This window comes from Ranitomeya variabilis, chromosome 3 (assembly GCF_051348905.1).
Source record: "Ranitomeya variabilis isolate aRanVar5 chromosome 3, aRanVar5.hap1, whole genome shotgun sequence".
NCBI classification, from domain to species: Eukaryota; Metazoa; Chordata; class Amphibia; order Anura; family Dendrobatidae; genus Ranitomeya; species Ranitomeya variabilis.
Window position 1 is genome coordinate 573234830 of NC_135234.1, and position 22441 is coordinate 573257270.

At 45.4% G+C, this 22441-nt stretch overlaps 2 protein-coding genes across 6 annotated transcripts in view; one reads left to right on the forward strand and one right to left on the reverse strand.

Moving 5' to 3' along the window:
* The window catches only part of UCHL3 (ubiquitin C-terminal hydrolase L3), a 77511-nt gene extending 65377 nt beyond the window's left edge, over window positions 1-12134 (reverse strand). Inside the window, exons 1-3 of one of the 2 annotated variants that reach the window (XM_077297232.1) lie at window positions 12044-12134; window positions 11776-11906; window positions 11683-11694 (exon numbers count right to left, since the gene is read on the reverse strand). In XM_077297232.1, coding sequence (XP_077153347.1) covers window positions 11683-11694; window positions 11776-11817 — 54 coding nt within the window. In that variant the 5' untranslated portion in view covers window positions 11818-11906; window positions 12044-12134. Of the gene's footprint in view, window positions 1-11682; window positions 11695-11775 lie in introns of both variants that reach the window. The other variant, XM_077297233.1, reaches the window with a different exon arrangement.
* A 120-nt stretch (window positions 12135-12254) lies between these two features.
* Window positions 12255-22441, forward strand: part of COMMD6 (COMM domain containing 6) — a 37412-nt gene continuing 27225 nt past the window's right edge. Inside the window, exons 1-3 of one of the 4 annotated variants that reach the window (XM_077297235.1) lie at window positions 12255-12510; window positions 15992-16050; window positions 20131-20196. In XM_077297235.1, the coding sequence (XP_077153350.1) occupies window positions 12390-12510; window positions 15992-16050; window positions 20131-20196 (246 nt within the window). In that variant the 5' untranslated portion in view covers window positions 12255-12389. The other 3 variants (XM_077297238.1, XM_077297237.1, XM_077297239.1) reach the window with 3 other exon arrangements.

Here is a 22441-nt window from a genome sequence, read left to right on the forward strand (position 1 = left end):
GATTGATATTTGCTGATATGTGAGAAATTTATTGTAAAATTGTAGAGTGGTTTTATAATGTCTTTGGTATTGAGCTCATCCCCTCTTGTTTCTGTCTTGTTTTTGTCTTGTCTTTAATTAATCAACATTAATACTTCCCCCATACAATACAATGCTAGTGTTGATACTTATGTAATTGTTGTATTTTCAACACTCCCACGTTGGGAGATTATTGTGAAATTTTTCAAATAAAATTATTGAAACAAAAAATAAAAAAGGAGAAAAAGTGAAAAGAAAGGAATGAAATGGGAAAAATATACTTGCAGTGAAAACTGCAATAAGGGCTGGAAGTGACTGGGATTGATGAAAAATGCCAGGCAAGGGCAAACAAATTGCAGGTGAGCAGCGCTGTGTGTCCCGGTACATGTGTTTCGTGCAGCAGTTCCTCCTGCGGTTTGCCCTTGCCTGATTCGCTTTACCCTTCTGCTCACGTCCAGCGGTACTTCCAGAGCACTTATCCAGTGCAGCAGTCTATGATATTCCGGACGCTCATTTACCTACACTGAGCACACCTTTACATCCAGTTCATGGCAAAGAATGTCCTGATGAAGGTGACAGACCGAAAACGTTCATTATTTGTCTAGATGCACCAATAAATGGAAGCTCTAATTTTTTCTGAACATTGAGTGCCAAGTCTCTTACTATATCTCTACGGGTTGGAAACCTTACTTGAGCACCAGAAGCACCACTACTATTGAGTGCCGTGTTTTTCTATATTATTCACAAAACTCATGACAGAAGTCATGGCTCACTTAAGAGGAAAAAAAAAAAAAAAAAAAAAGTTCTCATCGTCCCATACCTAGACGATCTGTTGTTGATAGACTCGCCACATCAGATGGAAGAATCCTTAACATTGACCACGTTGCTCCTGGAGAGACTGGGGTGGATAATAAATTCAAAAAAAATCAAGTCTCATTCCAGAAAGGGAGAAAATATTCCTGGGAGTTCTGCTAGACTCCGAACGGGAATACTCTTTCCTACCAGATCAAAAACAACGAACAATCAAGCAAGAATTTCAGGCGCTAATAAAACGCAGACACATATCCATCAGGAAAGCCATGAGGATTCTAGGTCTAATGACCTTATGTATTCCCAGCATACAGTGGAGCCACTTTCATTCAAGAACCCCTCAACGGGAGGTCCGTTCAGTATGGGATGGCAAGAAAGATTCGTTGGACAACAAGTTGCTGCTATCCATGGAGGTAAAACAATCCCTATCTTGGTGGGTCAACATAAAGAACCTCAAAAAAGGGAGACCCTGGAGAGTGTCTCCATGCATAACTGTACCCACAGATGCAAGCTTAAGCGGCTGGGGAGCTCACATAGAAGGACGTTACCTTCAGAGAACATGGCCCACATCTGTACGCAACAGTTCCTCCAATTACAGGGAACTCAGAGCGGTTTGGGAAGCACTGAAAACATGTCAAAAGGAGGTGCAAGGGCTCCATCTTAGGATCTTCTCGGACAACTCGACCACTATCTTTCCTTCTTCATCAAGGAGGCCCGAGGCACTGTCACCTGCAGGGATTAGCCAAATCAATATTCTCTTGGGCAGAACGCACTCTGAAGTCCATCACAGCGATACATCTAAAAGGTTCAAAGAACCAGATAGACTCAGCAGGGAAAGGGTGCAACCCTCAGAATGGTCTCTAATCAAAAGAGTCTTTGTTCAGCTAACCCAGCGATGGGGCACTCCACAGATAGACTTATTCGCCACAAGGCGAAATACAAGACGAGTTTTTTTTTTCATTAAATCCAAGAGACAATCCAACCGGGGTGGACGCCTTAGCAAAAAACTGGAACATGGAACTTGCTTATGCATTCCCACCACTCGCCATAATACCGAGAATTTTGAGGAAAATACAGGAAAGTCCTACAGCGGTAATCTTAATAGTGCCATATTGGCCCAAGAGGAGCTGGTTTCCCCTTTTGAAGTGGATGGCGTTGGAAGATCCAGTTCTGCTACCATCAAGGTGGGACCTTCTGACGCAGGGACCGCTGGTCCATCAAAACCTAGAGCTGCTACAACTTTCAGTGTGGATCTTGAAAAGGAGATCCTGAAATCAAAAGGTCTATCAGATTCAGTCATCTCAACCACACAAAAAAGCAAGAAGCTAGTGACATCGGCTATATATCTAAAAATCTGGAAAAAAAATTTGCACAGCAAAACTCCAATATCCATCTTTCAAGGACCAAATATTCCTCAGATCTTAAATTTCCTTCAAGCAGGCTTCAACACGGGTTCAAGACCTAGTACTTTAAAAGTACAAATTTCAGCTTTGGGCGCCTTTTATGACTATCCACTAGTCGACCATCCCTGGGTAGTAAGGTTCATTAAAGCTATGCAATGCATTAGACCAACAATACGAAGCTCAGTACCCCCCTGGAATCTCAGTACCCCCCTGGAATCTCAGTTTGGTACTAAACGAATTACGGAAAACTCCATACGAACCGCTAGATCAAGCAGACCTAAAGTCTGTAACGTTCAAAACGGTCTATCTGGTTGCAATGTAAGCAAGGCAAATAGGTGAGATTCAAGCTCTGTCCATAATGGACCCATACTTAAAAGTCTAGGAGGATTGTATTATCTTGAAATTGGATCCTACGTTTCTCCCCAAAGTAGTGACTGACTTCCACAGAAATTATATTACCTACGTTCTGCCAGAACTACAACAACGACAAAGAACGTTATCTCCATTCTTTGGATGTCAAAAGGACAGTTCTACAATATTTGAAACTTACAGAAGGCTGGAGAATTGACTCAAACTTCTTTATCCGGATGACCGGGAAGAACGGAGGGGAAAAAAGCCTCAAAAGCTACTCTAGCCAGATGGATTAAATCCACCATTTGTGCCGCGTATATTTCAGCTGGTGAATCTCCTCCAGAGAATCTTAAGGCTACGTTCACACGATCCGTTTTTTGCTGCGGATCCGTAGCGGAATTGCAGCTACGGATCCGCAGCCGTTTTCCATGCAGGGTACAGTACAATGTTACCCTATGGAAAACAAAACCCGCTGTGCCGACGATCCTTTTTTTCGCTGGAAAATCCGCGCGGATTTGCCAACGGAAAAAAGAAGTACCATGTCAATTCTTTCAGCGGATTCCGCTGCGGGTTTCCAACAGCACCAATAGGAAACTGCAGTTGGAAACCCGCAGTGGAATCCGCAGAAGAAAAAGGACACAAATCCGCCAAGAGAAGCACCGCCGTTTTCCACTGCGGATTTCCCCGAAAAAGGACCGGAAAAATCCGCAGTGAAAAACGGATCGTGTGAACGTAGCCTAAAGCTCACTCACTGAGAGCAATCTCCGCTTCGTGGGCAGAGAGTGCGGGTGCATCCATGGACCAAATTTGCCGGGCGGCAACTTAAGGTACCTTCACACTGACCAACTTATCAACGATATCGCTATCGATCCGTGACGTTGCAGCATCCTGGATAGCGATATCGTTGTGTTTGACACGCAGCAGCGATCTGGATCCTGCTGTGACATCGTTGGTCGGAGCAGAAAGTCCAGAACTTTATTTCGTCGCTGGATCTCCCGCAGACATCGCTGAATCGGGGTGTGTGACGCGGATTCAGCGATGTCTTCACTTGTAACCAGGGTAAACATCGGGTTACTAAGCGCAGGGCCGCGCTTAGTAACCTGATGTTTACCCTGGTTACCAGTGTAAATGTAAAAAAAAAAAACAAAAAAAAAAAAACACTACATACTTACATTCCGGTGTCTGTGGCGTCCTCCGGCGTTCTGCTGTCCTGCACTGTGTCAGTGCCGGCCAGCCGTAAAGCAGAGCACAGCGGTGACGTCACCGCTGTGCTTTACGGCCGGCACTGACAGTGCAGGGAAGCGGACGCTGGGGGACGCGACAAACACCGGAATGTAAGTATGTAGTGTTTTTTTTTTGTTTTTTTTTACATTTACACTGGTAACCAGGGTAAACATCGGGTTACTAAGCGCGGCCCTGCGCTTAGTAACCCGATGTTTACCCTGGTTACCCGGGGACCGGCATCGTTGGTCGCTGGAGAGCTGTCTGTGTGACAGCTCTCCAGCGACCACACAACGACGCTGCAGCGATCGGCATCGTTGTCTATATCGCTGCAGTGTCGCTTAATGTGACGGTACCTTAAGTCTAACTCAAATACCTTTTGCAAACACTACAAGCTAGACATTCTGTCTGATTTGGAGATCTACTGCTAGGAAGAGTAAGAAAACATTGCCAATTCTAGATGTGCCATGCTGAGACTCCTTCCCGAAAAGACTAAATGTTGTCATAAATTCAAAGGATACATCAACAATGTGTTAGTTTAAAGGGAACTTGTCACCCCCCCAGGCGTTTTTAACTAAAAGCCACCTTGTGCAGCAGTAATGCTGCATTCTGACAAGGTGGCTCTTTTAGTTCTGGGTGCTGTAACTAGAGAAATAATCCGTTTTTTAATTTGTCAGAAATACCTTGGTCTTCAGTCAAGGAGGCAGGAGTTTCCCCCCTGCTGCAGACGCCACACAGCCGTCACTCACATCTTCTTGGCGCCGCCTCCTCAGCGCTGTTTTTAAATGATGCGGCGCCTGCGCTCTTTTTTCCTGACTGGTGCAGGCACAGTGAGCGCTGCCCGTCTTTCCTCATATGCAGTGTCGGTGACTGCGCCTGCGTGGCTGCCCTGCCTGTGAATCCCAGCCCCGCAGTGACTTATGATTCATTCAAACTACGGGGCTGGGATTCCTGGGCATGCGCATTGCGTGTCTAAGCCTCTCACCCTCTCCCACCGCCTGCCACACACACACACACACACACACACACACACACACACACACACACACCTGCTGTCAGGATTTGGCAAGGTTCCAGGCGATTGCAGGGAGGAGCGATCAGCTGACGACACACAAGCTGTAGAAGGCGGAGGGACCTGGGTGAGTGGCTTAGATACGCAGTGCGCATGCCCAAGAATCCCAGCCCCGCAATGTGAATAAATCATAAGTCACTGCGGGGCTGGGATTCACAAGCAGGGCGGCCGCACAGGTGCAGTCACCGACTCTGCATATGAGGAAAGACGGGCAGTGCTCACTGTGCCTGCACCAGGCAGGAAAAAAAGAGCGCAGGCTATTTTCAAAACAGCGGTGAGGAGGCGGCGCCCGGCGTCTGCAGCAGGGGGGAAACGCCGGCCTCCTTGACTGAAGACGAGGTATTTCTGACAAATTAAAAAACTGATTATTTCTCTAGTTACAGCACCCAGAACTAAAAGCCACCTTGTCAGAATGCAGCATTACTGCTGCACAAGATGGCTCTTTTAGTTTGAAGCGACTGGGGGTGTGGGACAGGTTCCCTTTAAGGGTGTGCATTTTTAGGCAATCACATTATTTCACATTTACCGTATGTTTTTCCTGCACTTGAAAAGATTTTAGTTTGTTTTTCAATGCATTTGTGCAGATTATAGGGGGCAAAGGTGCTAACCGTTCTGAAATAATTTTTCTTGATATGTTCATTTTAACAGGGGTGTGTAATCTTGATATATCCACTGTATAGATAAAAGAAAAAAAAAAAAACAAAAAAAAAAAAAAACAGTGTGTCTCTCCATTATAAATTTGTGTTCGGTTCTCTCGGTTATGAATTTTGCCCCATCAGTTTTTAATTACCCTGTATAATTAAAGGTCATGCAACTTTCTAGTACACTATAATTTTTAGACTCAAAATACATCTTTCAGTAAAGAAAAATCATGCAAAAAAGTTGCTTGCGTTTTATAGTCAAAATGTATGCGTCTAGCAGACCTCCACTGTTAGGGCAAAGCGCACATGCCACTTCATTGTAAGAACTGTGCAGCTCTCTCTTTGCCAGACACAGATCTCTGACCACCTCTTCACAGGTGAGGAAGGCTGGCACACTGCATTCAGCTACATGACTAGCCCACTTAGGCTACGTTCACATTTGCGTTGTTGTGTGCTGCGTCGGCGACGCAACGCACAACGCACGCAAAAACGCAGCGTTTTGTGACACATGCGTTAATTTTTTTAGTGAAAAAAAATGCAACATGCTGCGTCCTATGCGCCCTGACGCTTGCGCCAAAAAAAAGCATGCGTCACAAAACGCAACACAACGCATGTCCATGCGCCCCCCATGTTAAATATAGGGGCGCATGACGCATGCGTCGCCGCGGCTGCGCCCGACGCAACGCAAATGTGAACGTAGCCTTACACTTGTAGCTGCAGAGATCACAACCTAAAACTCCATACCCTCCTGCGCTGCCCTGCTTTTCCCTTACGTACTGCCCTTCCTTTCCTCCACCTCAGTCAAAATGCGGGAAGTCTACATACGAGGCAAGCAAGGTGAGGAGTCTGGAAGACAGAAGCAAGGACTGTAAGAGGAGCCATGGTTTGGCTGGGTGAAAATTAATGGGAATCGGTCAGCAGGATTTCACCCCCCAAACTATTTACATGTGCATAGACAAAAACACGGAGGAAAAAAGTCCACTTCAACATATTTAGAAAACTACTTAATAAATCTTTTGTATATTGTTTTCTAAATATGTTGAAGTGGACTTTTTTCCTCCGTGTTTTTGTCTATGTATTGGTTTGGAGTAGTCCCAGAAGGGCACCCGAGGAGTGCCTAGAGAGAGTTGGTACTTACCACTCAGTTATACAGAGTATATTGGTGCTTCATGACTGTAATATTAAATATTTACATGTGCATGTAGCTATTTCAAGGATAAGTCCAGAAATACGTTTATATGTGCAGCCGTTCCTCCACTGCTGAAAAATTAGATTTTGTACGGATATGCAAATAAGGCGGAATAATTATTGTAGATCTGATGCCTGTCACTCCAGCTCTACTCCCCACCCAGCACCACCTCCTCCTGCTTGACTGACAGCACCTTTGCCTGAAGTCACACAGTATAGAGGCTGCTAATCAAGCAGGAAGAGGCGCCAACGGATTCCCTTTAAAAAGGAGATGGTCAATCAACACATCAGTGCGCATGGGTTTTTGAGGGAAGGATTTCTATTTTCAGTAAGCAGTGTACAAATTCCTCTACATCCTGACCTGCAGCACTATCCCCCACTGGGAATGGAGGCACACATACTGTACACTGGAGCATGACCAGCAAATGCATAAGATCCATAGAAATGCTATAGACAAAGCTTTTGTGCTATCCATGCAATCACACACTCCGCTCTGCTGCATTTCTTCTTATCGACGATTCAGCATTTCCATACAGAGAATATTTTACTGATGTGTCCAGTCCTGGGTATTCTAAATCCACAGCCTCAGAATGCATTATTAGTGACGGAAATGAATAATCCACCTGGCCGACCTTCATATGTGTCACCTAATCATCTCCGCATAAGCAGTGAGGAGCTACACAGACCAGACAACACTAGTGACATTAACCCCTACAGAGCCTTATGCCAATAGGGCCTTGGAATTAGTATGACATTTTCTCAATTTTCTGTTGTATAAACCTAGGGCGATTCCTACAACTTGGGCTCTGCAGAATCTGGTCAGGATGGCTAGTCATCTTCTGAATGCCAACACAACTGCTTTTCACCCATTGACAGGTAACAGACCTTCGTCATGAGATTAATGCAATGCTCAGGAAATGTGAAAATATTACACACAGGAACCAATCAGAATCAAGAACTCATTTTCCAAAGGGAATACAATGTGGATTCTGATTAATATTAGCAACTATTTCACTTTTTCTATGCAATAGTAAGAGTACATTAGGAAGCAATATATAAACTTCCATTGCACAATGAAACAGAAAACCATCTAGGTCTCATTTACGCATGCACAGTTTTTTCATTTGTGTATCATACACTTTTCTCATACGCAAAATAAAATTTGGTTGGAGGCTTCTAAGCGTGTTCCATTATATTGTCCATGAAAACCCATTCGTTGCAGGCTCCACTTTCCCCGTCATCACACACACTGCTCAGTGCGTGTGATGACAGGAGCTGCCGGGTGCGGAGGTCCTGGGTGAGTAGAGTATCGGCGGGGACCGGTGATCGCAGCCTGCCATCAGTGTTACAGTAAAGGCTGCGATCATCACTGATCTGTTCAGAGCACAGCAGGGAAATCATCACACTTCTTTGCTCTGACCACACAGAATAGTACATCGCGCAGCGTGGGAGCACAGGGAAGGTGAGTACAAGTGATTATTGTATTTTTCTATGCTTTGAGGGACATATACCAGGATGCATTATATATGTAGGAAAAGTCAGCTTACCAGTCCAAGTGTTTTGACTTCGTTCTTGCAAACCAAAAGCCTTGCACGGATAAGGGAGAGGCAGCCACAAGATTAGAGGAGAAAAAAAATCCAGCGAGTAGTGATGGTTGCTAAAAAAAAAAATAACTTATTCCATGTGAATAAAATAGACCAACATACGGCATCCAACACTGATACACTAACAGAAAAATGAAATCCTTTACCTGTTAGTGTATCACAGTGCTGGATGCCATATGTTGGTCTATTTTATTCACATGGAATAACAGTTATTTTTTAGCACCCTTCACTACTCACTGGATTTTTTTCTCCTCTGAAGGATGCATTATATGGGGCACATTATACTGTGGAGCACATTTTAGTGTGTGGCACTATATGGGGCCATTATACTGTGTGGCATAGTATACTGTAGGGAGCACTATGTTGTGAGGACCCACTATACAGATTGTCTCGGACCGAGGAAAACTCTCGGCTCACTCGCACACATATAAGCCTATGGGTGCGAGTGAGACAAGGCACATCACTTGGATATCATCCGAGTGATGTGCGTTATAAGCGGACCCCAGCAATGGAGGAGATGGAGAAATTCATTTCTCCGCCTCCTCCGCAGCTGTGCTCCGATCCTCCCTGTGTGAGAGAATCGGAGCACAGACGCATGACACTCGGCTCCTGCTCTGCTGCAAGCAGGAGCCGAGTGTCATTAGCATATCGCATCCGATGATCTCGCATCGGATGCAATACGCTAGTGTGACGCTGGCCTACTAACTGATATCATCTCTGCTCAGAGCCGCCGGGTCTTGTGGAGCACAGCGGGACTCAAGAGTGGCTGCTACAACCTTTGGAGCCTGGTTCTCTGGTCGTGGGAATGCCATGGACTACTTTGGACTTGCATAGGAACTTTTTCTTTTCTAGTAAATTGGTGAATGAGGGACAGTGTCTGCGGACTATGGAGGACCTGAATGTTATTTTGTTGTTTTGTTTTTTTTTTTACAAAAATAAAGTTGGGATTTAGGGAAAATGTAGGGGAGGGGAATATTTCTAATGAAATTTATTTTTCTGTTTTTAAGGGTTTTTTCATTACAGAGTTAAAATGGGGTGTCTGATAGACACCTCCCCATTACTAACCCCAAGAGTTAATGACAGCTGTGATTTTTGACAATTCACAGCTGTCACCAACCCCATAAACCATTACCCCGATGGCCCTAGTGCGGTGACAATCAGGAGGAGCAGGGCACAGCGCCAGAATTGGAGCAGCTAATGTGTTGCGCCACTTCTGGGGCAGCTGTGGGCTAGTATTTTTAGGCTGGGAAAGGCCCAGTAACCATGGACCTTCCCAGCCTGATCACAACAGCTCTCAGCTTTACCTTGGCTGGTTATTAAAAATAGGGAGGACCCCACGCCATTTTGTATTTATTTATTAGGATAAACAAGGCTAAACACCTTTCAGTGCCACATGAAAGGCACTAAAGGGTGCAAGTTTATTATATGTAGGGGGCTTGTGATATTATATGTCTACAGGATATCTATAAATGTATCTATCCTATCAATGTGGGGCCATTATACTGTGGAGCATCATGTGTGACCCATTGGACTATATGGGGAATCTAAGGGGCTGATCAAGACAAAAATTACTTTGTAATGGCTGAAAGAGACATGGTGTTCTGTGGAGGAGACCGTCAATGAGTGACCTGCTCTGTTCACTTCAATAGGAGTAGTAATTAGGTGGACGGAGCAGGGTTGTGCATTACACCATTGCAAAATTTTAGCATCTGCTCATTTTGTTCTCACGGAAGATAAACCGCCGCTTACTCCACCCTCTCCCCCCTTCACCACTTGGACAACCCATTCTTACAAGAAAAAAAGAAACATACTCCCCTCCCGCTCTGGCCCAGTTACAGCTATGGCTTGTCACGCTGTAGTCGAGCAGTGGCGACCCTTCCTTCCCTCAGACAAAACTCGAGACGTCCAGGGAAGGAGTTAGCACTGCAACACCCTAGTGACACAAGTGTCACACGAGCCACAGGAGACCCAGTGCCAGAGAGAGAGGGGACTATGTGTATTTTTTTATTCAGATGACAACAGGATTTAAGAATGGATTTTTCTACCCCTTTAAGAACACATATGGCGTGGAGAGGATTGCTGCTGGTCAAATGAGTGACAGGCCCATAGCTAATAACACGCAGCACCGGCCTACTAAGCTATCAGAATGAAATACTTCACCTATACACATGTGTATGTTTATTCACCTACGACAGGCGCTGCAACACAACAGCAGGACATCCAAAGAGCTCTCAGCCCCCTAAAGGCTCATAAATGCCTCCATGCTACATCTGTGCGATGTAACACGGTACCCGCAGGCCATGTGTGAGATGTAATAATACGGTACCCGCAGGCCGTGTGTGTGATGTAATACGGTACCCGCAGGCCGTGTGTGTGTGATGTAATACGGTACCCGCAGGCCGTGTGTGAGATGTAATACGGTACCCGCAGGCCGTGTGTGAGATGTAATACGGTACCCGCAGGCCGTGTGTGATGTAATACGGTACCCGCAGGCCGTGTGTGCGATGTAATACGGTACCCGCAGGCCGTGTGTGTGATGTAATACGGTACCCGCAGGCCGTGTGTGTGATGTAATACGGTACCCGCAGGCCGTGTGTGAGATGTAATACGGTACCCACAGGCCGCGTGTGATGTAATACGGTACCCGCAGGCCGTGTGTGTGATGTAATACGGTACCCGCAGGCCGTGTGTGAGATGTAATACGGTACCCGCAGGCCGTGTGTGTGATGTAATACGGTACCCGCAGGCCGTGTGTGTGATGTAATACGGTACCCGCAGGCCGTGTGTGTGATGTAATACGGTACCCGCAGGCCGTGTGTGTGATGTAATACGGTACCCGCAGGCCGTGTGTGAGATGTAATACGGTACCCGCAGGCCGTGTGTGTGATGTAATACGGTTCCCCGGCCCCTGCCATGTGGTACGCCGCCCGCACTGTGCCTTCTGCAGCCATACCTTTTAAGTGAAGGGACACCGAAGTGTTTCTCCCATTACGGCAGGTCACACAGGTTCGGTCCCCTAGTGAGTGGTTTGCACTGGCACCAGATGGCGGGACATGCAGGGACAGGCAGGGAGAGCAGCCCAGTCACTCCCAGAGAACGCTCAGGCGGATCCTCAGTGTGAGGAGTAGTGGTGTGTGAGGAGTAGTGGTGTGTGAGGAGTAGTGGTGTGTGAGGAGTAGTGGTGTGTGAGGAGTAGTGGTGTGTGAGGAGTAGTGGTGCCTGCTACACCCAGGGATCAGCGAGTCATTACCACAGGAGGGCACAGGCCTGGGACGGCACACAGCAGCCCTCCGTGCACACCGTACGTACTTACCACTTGCGATCTTCAGCCCCTGTATTAGTAACACTATGGCAGTGCATTGCCGCTCACTCACCTGGTTCATAACCTGTAAGGAAGCAGACAGAGGCGGTCAGGTACCGCTGCTGACTGTGCGCTGCTGGCAGTCCCTCGCCCCAGCCGCACTCACCTCGGGGTTGGCCTCCAGCGGCAGCCAGCGCATGGCCTGCATGATGCCTCCGCCTGTCACTCGCTGGATGCTGACAGCACTCTCTCCTCACACGCTGCCTTCTCCTAAACTTCACCCATGGACCACTTCATCTGCCACACACAGGGGGGTGAGCACTTGTCTAGTCTAATATTGCACAACGCTACATGGTGACCATAAAAGTACTAAGGAAAAAAATACATCTAAATCTAAACAGAAATGATCACAAGCTATTTAATAAAGCGATAACCTGCTGTATGACCTGCTGAACGGGAAATACAACGTTCTCCCCCGTAGTCGGCTACAAATGGGCTCTTCCTACATCAGGGAGCGGGCTGTGGAACGCAGTATGCCCAATAGACTTACGCGCTGAAACGTGTGACGTTTCGGGGCGTGGTTATCAGAACACGCCCATTTCTTTGCGTTCCAAGCCTCTTAATGAATGCGGCACATTGTTCTTTGATTCTGCTCTTCTGGACGCCTTATATTGGCAGCTATGTAAAATGTTGGCCCCTGACCGATGCTCGGTACCGCGCGTGACGGCATCCTGATATAGGCCGTTGGTACAGAGAATTAGCCATTGTGGAGAGCGAGTGATGCCCGGTTTAAAAATGGTGGTCTACTATGCTGGCGCGTGTCACGTGAGCTCATGTGACTTTTCGCGAGGTGTGACGGGTTATATGGCTACGAGGGAGATGTATAAGCTGTCAGAAGCTGGTATGTTTCTGCTAGTGTCGTGTACTCTAGGGGACTCGCTGCCGGGGTTCGGGGGGCTCGCTTCTGGAGAGGGCTCGCTGCTGGGGGTCTGGGGAGGGCTTTCTGCTAGGGTTCAGGGGGCTCACTGCGGGGGGCCTGGGGAGGGCTCTCTGCTTGGGGTCTGGGGGGGCTCACTGCTGGGGGTCTGGAGGGATCTCGCGGTCTGGGGGGGCTTGGCTCGCTGCTTGCGATCTGCTGAAACACCAACCTCAATGCAGTTTGATGAAGTTTGTTATTCCAGGCTGTCAGCCGTATGTAGAAGCCTTATGGTATGTGCACACGTGGTGGATTTTGCTGCTAGGGTCAAAAGACACAGGCCATTGTTCATATGAGCCTAAATATTGGCACTTGAATTGATTATTGTGTTGCTGTCCTTGGAGGACAGGGACGCAGTGTCATTGAACAATGTTTGCTAATATGTTGATTGCCCATTGTATAAGTCCATGTAGCAGGTTGACCTGCAAACAGTGAAGGATAAACTATGCAGAATGATTAAATACTGAAACATTGAGTTGACCTCATTCCACCTTCCCCCTGACTTTAGATGATGGCCTGAACCACAAATGTGGATATAAAACGGGACCTATATCCTTATGCAGAGAGGCTACAGAACAGCAGCCATGATACCATGGCTCCAACTGGAGGAATACAGATTTTAGGGATTCTACAAGATGCCAGCTTAAGAGACCGTGGCCCTAGCTGGAGGAATACAGATCTGCCCCATTGACCATCACTGAACCCTCAAAGACGCTTGGAGAATCCAGGTTGGGAGACTTAGATCGCCTGGCCCAATGGAGACGTTTGGAGCAGCCAGGTTGGGACCATCCAGTCACCTTGCCTGAACCTCAATGGACTGTCGGCTTCCTAAGCTTGTCGTTGCCTCCTGTGGGTGCTTGCCAAAAGCAGGGTGCCACTGGTGAGTGTAGTCACCCCTGGAAGCCCTGGACTCGCAGCTATTCTAAATCCTGGTGAGCCAGCAGAAGGATGAGACTGTCCTTTGCACCATCTTGGATATTTGCTGGGACTTTTCTATATGTTGTTGACTGTTGGTGGTTCAATAAATTATTGCCACACTGTTTTACCCTCACCCCTTGTTGTTGAAGTGCTCTGCCCACGGGAAAGGAGTGTGGGTGTTCAGTGGGATAAACTCTGGTCCTTGCGGTCTTTCTAAAGATAGCCGGGCCAGCAGACGAGAGCACCCAGTGACCCTTATGTCTCCACACCGCACTTGGATGACATCTGAGGGCAGTGTGATTTTCACAGACTAACAGAAGGTCTATATTTGTTTTGTCCCCCCTCCCCCTTCCTTATACTGATCTGAGAAAATACGATCACACGATCACTCTGATCAGAGTGTGATTTGCATAATCAGCCCTGTTCCTCAGATGAGAAAATATGCGGTTGTGTGATCTTGGCCTAACTCATTCTGAGGTTAGGAGTCCGGGGGACAGTACTATCCAGTAATTGACACAAACAGAGAAAGCTGTCAATCATGATTAGGACCTTCTCTTGACTGCTAAGTACAAGATCAGCAAGGACTGCAGTTACTAACATACAAGTTATATTGCATCTTTTCTCGCCTTCATATACAGTGCCTTGCGAAAGTATTCGGCCCCTTAGAACTTTTCAACCTTTTCCCACATTTCATGCTTCAGACATAAAGAAACCAAATGTAAATTTTTTTGTGAAGAATCAACAAGTGGAACACAATTGTGAAGTTGAATGAAATTTATTGGTTATTTTAAATTTTTGTGAAAATTCAAAAACTGAAAAGTGGGGCGTGCAATATTATTCAGCCCCTTTACTTTCAGTGCAGTAAATTCACTCCAGAAGTTCATTGTGGATCTCTGAATGATCCATTGTTGTCCTAAATGCCTAATGATGATCAATATAATCCACCTGTGTGTAATCAAGTCTCCGTATAAATGCATCTGCTCTGTGATAGTCTCAGGGTTCTGTTTGAGGCACAGAGAGCATCATGAAGACCAAGGAACACAACAGGCAGGTCCGTGATACTGTTGTGGAGAAGCTTAAAGCCGTATTTGGAAACAAAATGATTTCCAAAACTTAAAACCTCCTAAGGAGCACTGTGCAAGTGATCATATTGAAATGGAAGGAGTATCATACCACTGCAAATCTACCAAGACCCGGCCGTCCATCTAAACTTTCATGTCAAACAAGGAGAAGACTGATCAGAGTTGCAGCCAAGAGGCCCGTGATCACTCTGGATGAACTGCAGAGATCTACAGCTGAGGTGGGACAGTCTGTCCATAGGACAACAATCAGTCGTGCAAACATCTGGCCTTTATAGAAGAGTGGCAAGAAGAAAGCCATTTCTTAAAGATATGCATAAAAAGTGTTGTTTAAAGTCTGCAACAAGCCACCTGGGAGACATATCAAATATGTGGAAGAAGGTGCTCTGGTCAGATGAAGCGAAAATGGAACTTTTTGGCAACAATGCCAAACGATATGTTTGGCTTAAAGGCAACACAGCTCATCACCCTGAACACACCATCCCCAATGTCAAACATGGTGGTGGCAGCATCATGGTTTGGGCCTGCTTTTCTTCAGCAGGGACAGGGAAGATGGTTAAAATTGATGGGAAGATGGATGGAGCCAAATAGAGCACCATTCTTGAAGAAAACCTGTAGTCTGCAAAAGACCTGAGCCTGGGACAGAGATTTGTCTTCCAACAAGACAATGATCCCAAACAGAAAGTAAAATCTACAATGGAATGGTTCACAAATAAATGTATCCAGGAGTTAGAATGGCCAAGTCAAAATCCAATCGAGAATCTGTGGAAAGAGCTGAAAACTGCTGTTCACAAACGATCTCCATCAAACCTCACTGAGCTCGAGCTGTTTGCCAAGGAAGAATGGGCAAGAATTTCAGTCTCTCGATATACAAATCTGATAGAGACATACCCCAAGTGACTTGCAGCTATAATCGTAGCAAAAGGTGGCGAAACAAAGTATTAGGTTAAAGGGGCCGAATAATATTGCACGCCCCACTTTTCAGTTTTTGAATTTCCACAAAAACTTTAAATAACCAATAAATTTCGTTCAACTTTACAATTGTCTTCCACTTGTTGTTGATTCTTCAGCAAAAATTTACATTTAGTATCTTTATGTTTGAAGCATGATATGTGGGAAAAGGTTGAAAAGTTCAAGGGGGCCAAATACTTTTGCAAGGCACTGTAGATCAGACTGTTGAGCTAATCCTATTCTATAATATCCTGCTGGCAGATCAGACTGAACGTTCTATAAAAATGATAAAAAGTGCTGTATCTCAATATGAGGTATGAGCAGGTGTAAAAGATCCTGGTCCAAACCCCCTAATGTTGATTTCCGTTACTGATGACATATCACATGGAAATTAGCAGTGTGACATTTCCCTGCACTGACCCAAGGAATAACACATTTATTTTACCCTTTCATTGCAGGATTTGAAAAGTCAAGTGATTTGATGAAGTTGTTGCCTCCTGATCTGTTTGCTGAACTGGTATGTGCCACTTCTGTCTGTTTTATTACATTGCTGCTGTACGCGACATTTATTTAAAACTGAATTATATACAGCTGTGATCGGAAATAAGTCTGAGCTGAGGGGTTCTCTTGTCTCAAGTATGGATAGAAGCAATAGGTATAGATTATATTTAAAACAACTTTTAATGTATGTTTCAATTAAACTCGTCTAGTGCTCAATACCCTTTAAGCACAAATAAGAGAAAAAAGCATAGGTATCTAAACAATGTGTGGTCCGGCCCACCAAGAGAAGGGATACATTTCCCCTCAATAGGAGGCGAGTGACTGGTTAAGCAGGAAATGATATAACCCTCTACAGCACCATGTGATAACCCGGTTAATTCCATTCATGTCCCTTTACTAAGCTGGATCCTCTGGACGGAGACGAGTAACTGGGATTAACATGGTACTGTAGAGGGTTAATCATATCCCTAGCTTGATCCCGCTTAACCAGTCCCTCGCTGGTCACTTCTCTTGATGGGCCGTACCACACATTGTTTAGAGATACCTATTTTTTTTTCTCTTATTTATAAATTTAAAGTCATGTTTTAAATATAATCTATACCTATGGGTGATTCCTGACATTTGGCTGGGTCTTATAAGCGTGTGACTAGCTTCCACTCTTGCTGCAAAGATCGATCATGTATGTCCTGTCTCTCCGATGTGGGCGTCTCATGACCATGGCTTCATTTGTCCCAAAACTTAGAAAAGATGTATCTGGAATTTTTGTACATGAGTCAGAATAGGAATTGGTCCAAGTCACTCCCAAGACATGATTTTAATGCAAATAGCTTGTATTTGAAAGCTTAGTGTCCTTTTCTAGCTGTGTACCCAGGTACATGGGATACGTAACATGACCTGGTGTGGAAAAAGGTTATTCCAGTGGAGTTGCGTCTTGGTAGTGCCCAACTTTGATACGTTGAGATGGGAATGCCCCTGTAAAACAATCCGCGTATCATGTTATACGTCATTGTGCTGGGCGTTATATGTTTGTCTCAGAGTAGTTCCGTCATTTATTAGTTTAGATCTGATGTGGAGCAATGCAGCGGAGAATATAAAAGTAGCTGCACAGTTAGTAATAAAACTGATACTTGACATGTGGTTAATTACTAACCGCATAAACCCGCAAGGCTTGTTGTTGATGCCCAGAATTTCCCCTACAGATTTCTGGCAATAGCCTGCATTTTTCATACAGGATAAAAATGCATAAAAAAAAAAATCTACATGTGCACATTCACGATGAACATACTACCCAACACCGTCTGTCACCTCTGGAGAGGGCAACGTTCCATCACACTGGAAACCACACAGATCACATACATGTTTCATCTAGAGCAAGAAGTCTTATTCATAAACGGTAATTAAAAATCAACACTTGATTGTTTCAATATAAAATCATACATATAAGAATGAAAAAGGTGCCTCAAACCAAACCGTGGGAAACCCGCTAAATGGCCGATATCACAGAATTAGCATAGCGGTCCTATAATCATTCTTTAAAGTAAAATAAACCATGAATATGCAAATATTATAAAGATAATGAAGTATAGGGAACACTGTGATCTCATGCTTCGATAGTTATTTTTGTGGTTATTCCAATGCATTTCAAATCTGAATACCACAGTGAGAAGAACCCAATAATACTCTCAAAGTTAGAGGAAATTAATTAATAACAAAAAAAAGTTTATAGGGTAGCGGCGCTAGTAGGGTGGATAAAGGTAGCCGCGGGTAATATTCCGTACCACACAAAGGAATGGATAATTGTAAAGCAGTAAAAATTATATATTTTACCTGCGCTAAACCATAAAGTACATTAGTCAAACATTCACGATGAGTAGTTACCTGTTTGATGGGAAGGGTGCTCAGATTTCTCTGTTAAAAATGTATATCGGATCAAGGATTAGCTGGGGCAAAGGGCTGTGATGGGAAAAGGGGGGAAGAGAGATGTATATCGCAATGACTAGATCACTCGTGTGCCCCTTAATTGTTATACATAAAATGTCTTAACCCCATTTAACAATAAAAACAATTAGAATACTAAAAGATATAGTAAATACAATGTGTGATCCTATGATCAAGGAGTGCTTAAACTATTACCCCACAGGTGGATTGCCCGAGAAAGAACCTTGGTGCTTATTTGGCTGGTGGATTCGCTTATATGAAGGGTTCAATATAAGGTATAGTTTCAATTCAGTACCTGTGATACCGATGCTTGCGAAGAATAAATTAAATTAAAAACTGTCCATGAATCCCGGGCGGTAATGGTAGGGCAGGTTACTTAGCTTAATAGATGCTGTCTTTGTTTGTCGGCTTCCAGGCGGCTTGTGCGAGCGCCGTCCCGGCCTAATAAGCACCAAGGTTCTTTCTCGGGCAATCCACCTGTGGGGTAATAGTTTAAGCACTCCTTGATCATAGGATCACACATTTTATTTACTATATCTCTTAGTATTCTAATTGTTTTTATTGTTAAATGGGGTTAAGACATTTTATGTATAACAATTAAGGGGCACACGAGTGATCTAGTCATTGTGATATATCTTTCTCCCCCCCCCCCCCCCCTTTCCCATCACAGCCCTTGCCCCAGCTAATCCTTGATCCGATATACATTTTTAACAGAGAAATCTGAGCACCCTTCCCATCAAACAGGTACTACTCATCGTGAATGTTTGAAATTAATTAATATGTTTAATACTCAGTGAAATGACGTTGGGTGTCTCACCACTAGATTGTGGCGCCAATGCTAGTCAAGATAAATGGCTGCCTATACTTCCTAGTTCAAAGTATTGCATTTATGACAAATACAGTGAGTGTTAGAAGTGTCGATGATTATGGCAGGAGAATCCCCCTTCATGCAATATCCATGTCTGAATGCACCCTCAGCAGGTTGTTTTTCAGTGCTATATAGAAATGTCCGCCCTCCACAAGCTAAGAGAAGTACCGGTACATAAATTCCGGCTGGCAAGTTGATGGTAACTGCACTCTGTCTCCCCTCACCCCAGTTCTGTGATATCGGCCATTTAGCGGGTTTCCCACGGTTTGGTTTGAGGCCCCTTTTTAAATCTTATATGTATGATTTTATATTGAAACAATCAAGTGTTGATTTTTAATTACTGTTTATGAATAACACTTTTTGACCAAGCTGCGACTTACAGCTCTGGCAAAAATTAAGAGACCACTGCAAAATGTTCACGTTGTCTGATGTTTCTCTTTATAGGTATATTTTTGAGTAAAATGTGAATTGTTCTTTTATTCTATAAACTTCTGACATGTCCGAATTTTCAAGCAATACATTTTGTATTTTGTTTCTGAAAAGGAGAAATGTTCAAAATTAAAAAAAAAAACAAAAACAAAAAACACTGCTTTCAGACCTCAAATAATGCAAAGAACACAAGTTCATAATCATTTAGAAACAACAATACTAATGTTTTAACTCAGGAAGAGTTCAGAAATCAATATTTTGTGGAATAACCATGATTGTTAATCACAGCTTTCATGCGTCTTGGCATGCTTTCCACCAGTCTTTCACACTGCTTCTGGCGCAAAAATGTAAGCAGTTCTTCTTTGTTTGATGGCTTGTGACTATCCATCAGCCTCTTGATTACATTCCAGAGGTTTTCAATGGGGTTCAGGTCTGGAGATTGGGCTGCCCATGACAGGGTTCTGATGTGGTGGTCTCTTAATTTTGGCCAGAGCTGTATGTCCTCTGATCTATGAGAACTTCCACTAATGATCCTTGTTTTGCCGTGTGCGGCAATGTCCATCTTCCAATCTTTCCCAGATCCCATTATTTTCCTAAGATGTCTCCATATTTCCTTATACCCCTCTCACTGCTCTGTAAGATTTGCTGTAGAACAATGGTCGTTCAGTAGTTGTCCCCAAGTTTCATTGGGAAGTGGAGTTTTGCAATGGCATGAAAGCCTGGTAAGGGCACATGGGAGTCCTGGCAATTTTACCCCAATTAATGGGGAAATGACGGCACATCCTTTTGTTATGTCATCACTTGTTATAGTGGGAAAACATATTTTAACAAACATTTTCCCTCATTTTCATCTTCTTTCAGTGCCAACAAAGTATTCAGCATCTCCAATGTCAGAACGCGGGTGTAGACCAGACACTTATCTGTCAGGTAAGAACTAATGAATGGTTAAAGGGCCACTGTCACCCCCTCCACCCGGTTTAAACTAAAAGAGCCACCTTGTGCAGCAGTAATGCTGCAGTCTAACAAGGTGGCTCTTTTAGTTTTTGATTCTGTTATTCCCTCAATAAAGCGTTTTAAAATTTGCCCTAACTACCTGTCTGCAGACCTGGAGGCGGGTCCGAAGCCTCCTCGGTGAATCTCCCCAACGGCCGTCACTCTTCTCTTCTGGGGATGTGGTCGCCGCCCCCTTCGCGCTGTTTCTTCTTAAATCCGGCACCTGCGCTGTGCGTGCCTGCCTGTGACAGGCGCAGTCTTCATTGTCCGTCATAGGTCAGATGCAGGGTGCCTGACTGCGCCTGTGCGGGCAGTGCGGCCACCCTGTTGCTGAATCCCCGCCCCGCACTGTGTTATTCATTATGCACAGTGCGGGGCTGGGGTTCCTGGGCATGCGCACTGCGCTGTTCAGACGCTCCCCCAGCTCAGACGCTCCCCCAGCTCCCCCGCCTTCCAGCGTTGTTATTTGCGGCTGCTTCATTCCAAACGCTGGAAAGGAAACCTGTATATTATGGCAACGCTGGAAGGCGGGGGACCGGGGGAGCGTCTGAACAGCGCAGTGCGCATGCCCAGGAACCCCAGCCCCGCACTGTGCATAATGAATAACACAGTGCGGGGCGGGGATTCAGCAACAGGGTGGCCGCACTGCCCGCACAGGCGCAGTCAGGCACCCTGCATCTGACCTATGACGGACAATGAAGACTGCGCCTGCCCCAGGCAGGCACGCACAGCGCAGGCGCCGGATTTAAGAAGAAACAGCGCGAAGGGGGCGGCGACCACATCCCCAGAAGAGAAGAGTGACGGCCGTTGGGGAGATTCACCGAGGAGGCTTCGGACCCGCCTCCAGGTCTGCAGACAGGTAGTTAGGGCAAATTTTAAAACGCTTTATTGAGGGAATAACGGAATCAAAAACTAAAAGAGCCACCTTGTTAGACTTATTTTAACAAAAAGAGGGGAGTTTTTATACGAATAAATATATGAACAAAAAAGAAAATTACCAATTGAATAAAAAAATATAAATTTTATTGTAACAATGATAAAACACACATGACATATTTTAATGCACAAGTAACAGGAAAAAACCCTAGTAGCAAACATCCAGGTCACAGGCAGAAAAGAAAAATAGAAAACATCCGGGTATTATCACAAGTCAGTGTAAGTATCAACGCTACAAAGCATGGTGTGACTATATTATATAGTTTAAAAGTCCATGTGGACACACCTCTCCCATGCGTGCAGCTAGTTACTATGCCTGCCTAATGCGAGACTGCTTACCCATGATGGAGTAGTTACTCTGCCTGGGGCTCCGAATACCCCCTGACGCGCGTTTCGCGTTTCCTTTTTCAAAGAGGGAATGAAGGGGCTTAGCAGAGCGTGGCGCTTTTATAATGAGGTTAATGGACTTGCTTTGAAAGTGCGCAACCGCGCTGTAACTCAGGAAGTCGTCACTACACAGCTGTTCCTAACCTTTCAGACCTGCGTAGTTACAGGCACTCCTCCATACTGAAGTGCGCAAGCGCAGCGTGACTACCTTGCAGGGAAGTCCCAGCTCCCCGGCATTCATCGAGAGCGCACGTCAGAGGGAATTCCCCCGTTGACGTCACAGACATGCGCTCTCGAGTCATAGAAGCCGGAGATACATGGGCCTCCCAGCAGTCACGGAGCGCACGCGCAGGCCGACAGAGGGACCCACATGAAGATCGAACAGCGCACAAAAAAAGGGGAGAAAGTAGTGCATATATAGTGGGAAACATAGCGTTCCACGCTAAAAACAGACCATGATTTAACAACCTAAAAAATAATAAGTATATATAGCCATACGGCCACAGCGCAATGCATTAGTTGGAATGCAAACATAAGGAGTGGAAGCGAAAGTCTCAGGATACAAACGGGTCCGGCTTCTATGACTCGAGAGCGCATGTCTGTGACGTCAACGGGGGAATTCCCTCTGACGTGCGCTCTCGATGAATGCCGGGGAGCTGGGACTTCCCTGCAAGGTAGTCGCGCTGCGCTTGCGCACTTCAGTATGGAGGAGTGCCTGTAACTACGCAGGTCTGAAAGGTTAGGAACAGCTGTGTAGTGACGACTTCCTGAGTTACAGCGCGGTTGCGCACTTTCAAAGCAAGTCCATTAACCTCATTATAAAAGCGCCACGCTCTGCTAAGCCCCTTCATTCCCT